The 2,227-nt window shown below is 51.1% G+C and overlaps 2 protein-coding genes across 2 annotated transcripts; both read right to left on the reverse strand.

Annotated features, from left to right (window-relative positions):
- Positions 1 to 1,413, reverse strand: CABS01_17072 (mitochondrial chaperone bcs1; the record flags this gene model as incomplete). The annotated part of the gene is made up of 2 exons (XM_060550399.1): positions 1 to 1,164; positions 1,212 to 1,413. Coding segments are annotated over 2 exons (1,366 nt in total), but the record flags the coding sequence as incomplete, so codon positions are not given.
- A 422-nt stretch (positions 1,414 to 1,835) lies between these two features.
- On the reverse strand, positions 1,836 to 2,195 carry CABS01_17073 (uncharacterized protein; the record flags this gene model as incomplete). Its single annotated transcript, XM_060550400.1, has 2 exons — positions 1,836 to 2,063; positions 2,112 to 2,195. 2 exons carry the CDS (start codon positions 2,193 to 2,195, stop codon positions 1,836 to 1,838), a joined length of 312 nt encoding a protein of 103 aa, XP_060397699.1.
- Between the last annotated feature and the right edge of the window lie 32 nt (positions 2,196 to 2,227).

Genomic DNA, 2,227 nt, shown 5'->3' on the forward strand with positions numbered 1-2,227 from the left:
CTGAGGGCGAGTCTCTGTTTGCTAGGAGGAAGGAAAAAATGTCGGCAGGACTGAATTCCAGCTCCGGCACAAGGGCTGCAAATTGACCTGCCAGTCTCCGGACTTCCTCATTGCTATCTTCTCGGTTGTCCAAGTCAGACAGCTCCTCTTCCGATTGTTGAAACACAGTGTTGAATATCTTTCTGGTCACGTCAGCATCTGCAAGCTGAAACTCGATCTTCTTGTCAACGCGGCCAGATCGGATCAAAGCTTCATCAAGATGCTCTATGTGGTTTGTCGTCATGATGAGGACGCGCCCCTCTTGTGATGCGACGCCGTCGAGAACATTAAGGAGCCCAGACAGCGAAACAGCCCCGTGCGACTTCGATGACCTTCGTGAATCTTCCGATCGGGAGTCAAAATCATCGGCGTCGGATACACGTGATTGGGTTGTACCGACGGCATCAACATCCTCAAGCAGGACAACACAGCGTTGAGGAAGCTCCCTGAACAAGGCACCGAGTTGTCCATCACTCATAGCAGCAAGGCTGAGAACATAGATGTCCAGTCCGAAACAACCGGCGACGGACATGCTAAGACTGGATTTTCCGGTTCCAGGACGGCCGAACAGCAGGTAGCCTCTTCGGTATGGCAGCCCGCGGCTCGCGTACCAGGACCGAGCTTTGGGGTCGAGAAACGAGTGGACATCCTTGAGGAGCGTCTGTTTGAGCTGTTCGTTCATGATAACGGTATCGATCGGTCTGAGGTCTCGGGTAGTAGTTCGTTTCCAGCCGTTATTATAGTTCTCGAAGATCGAAGTTTTGTTTTCAGAATACTTCAGATATTCGACGCGACATTCTTCCATAAGGTCCCTCAGAACCTGTGAAGAGCGCCCAACGCACGAAACTGTCATTGTGTTGCGTGGAAATAATGATGCTCTGTCTTGCGTGCATCGTAAAGTGAGACGGTGCCCCCGATACCAGAAGTACAGCGGTTCTCCCCAAGGTGTAAACCGAAGGTTCTTTTTAGCCGTGATATCGGGGTGGAGCTGGGCCATGCTTCTTCCTCGTCTGCTTTCTACAGTAACAAGCGAGGAGCTGGCATCTTGGGAAAAGGCTTGGCCGGAAACCCACGCATCCAACATGTCGTATGCCTCGTCGGGATCGTAGACATCGGCCCTTGAAGCTAAAGGATGTTAAATATGTGTTACGGGTTTGTGAAGGGTTACTAACTGAGGTAGGTATCGACGAATTCTCCCACGGTTCTACACAGGAACTTGCCGCAAACCATCAATACCCCGCAGATACACAACAAACCGGCGTAGCCATCCATGGTTCCGTTGAGAAGCTGTTGGAGTGTCACAGTGAGGCCGGTAAAACCGGGGAAGAAGATGTCCATGACGGAGAGATGGGGAGGAGGAGGAGGAGGATGCATGACGTAGAAAGAGTGTTCTATGTATTATGTTCGACAATGTTGGCTACCGCTTGCAGGAGTTTGAGCAGGGAACTTCGACAGATTTCTCACATTCAGACAAGCACTGACATGGATCGTGGTTGCATTGCTGATTCTTCAATAGTAGGAGATCCAGATTTATATTCGTGAGGCCGTGATCAATTTGTTTGCAGCAGAGATTCCATATTGCATTGATGTATCTTGATGCAAGCCTTAGTAGGCACTTGTCCAAAGTTGATGCCTATCATGAATGCATGCTGGTGGATCAAAGAGCAATGTTAGCCAAATCATGAAATAATGCTTCCGCAAATCTACTATCACGAAACTGTGATATGTAGCGTTGTGACAGAACCTGGGATACCCCGCTTAGGTGAAACTCGCCGCATAAATACATACATAGTTCATTACGCCCCAGCTAAGCTATCAGGGCTCAGATGATTATCTATGTACATGATCTCCACCTTCGCTGCGTGTAGCTCTTTGATCTGCTTGCCCATCGTCGGGAGCAGACTTTTTTCGTCGTTCTCAACGGGCTTCACGCGTTCCTTGGCCAGGATTGCGGCTCGAGTAGTGGTCGCCCGCCGGCCATTGCCAGCAGTCTCGGTCGCTCGCTCGATCGCATCTTCGGTGATCTGTTGGTGCGTCTAGTTCAGTCGTGATTTCGCGGAAGGTTTTCGCACTCTTCGCGATGCCAGGTCCTCGTCGCTTGCTGCCGTCACCTCCCTCGCAACGGTGATGGACGTCGAATCTGGCTCGAGGTCCATCGCGTCGGGACGTGCGTTGGGTCGCTACGCGG

This window comes from Colletotrichum abscissum (assembly GCF_030869225.1).
Source record: "Colletotrichum abscissum strain IMI 504890 chromosome Unknown Scaffold_306.1, whole genome shotgun sequence".
NCBI classification, from domain to species: domain Eukaryota; kingdom Fungi; phylum Ascomycota; class Sordariomycetes; order Glomerellales; family Glomerellaceae; genus Colletotrichum; species Colletotrichum abscissum.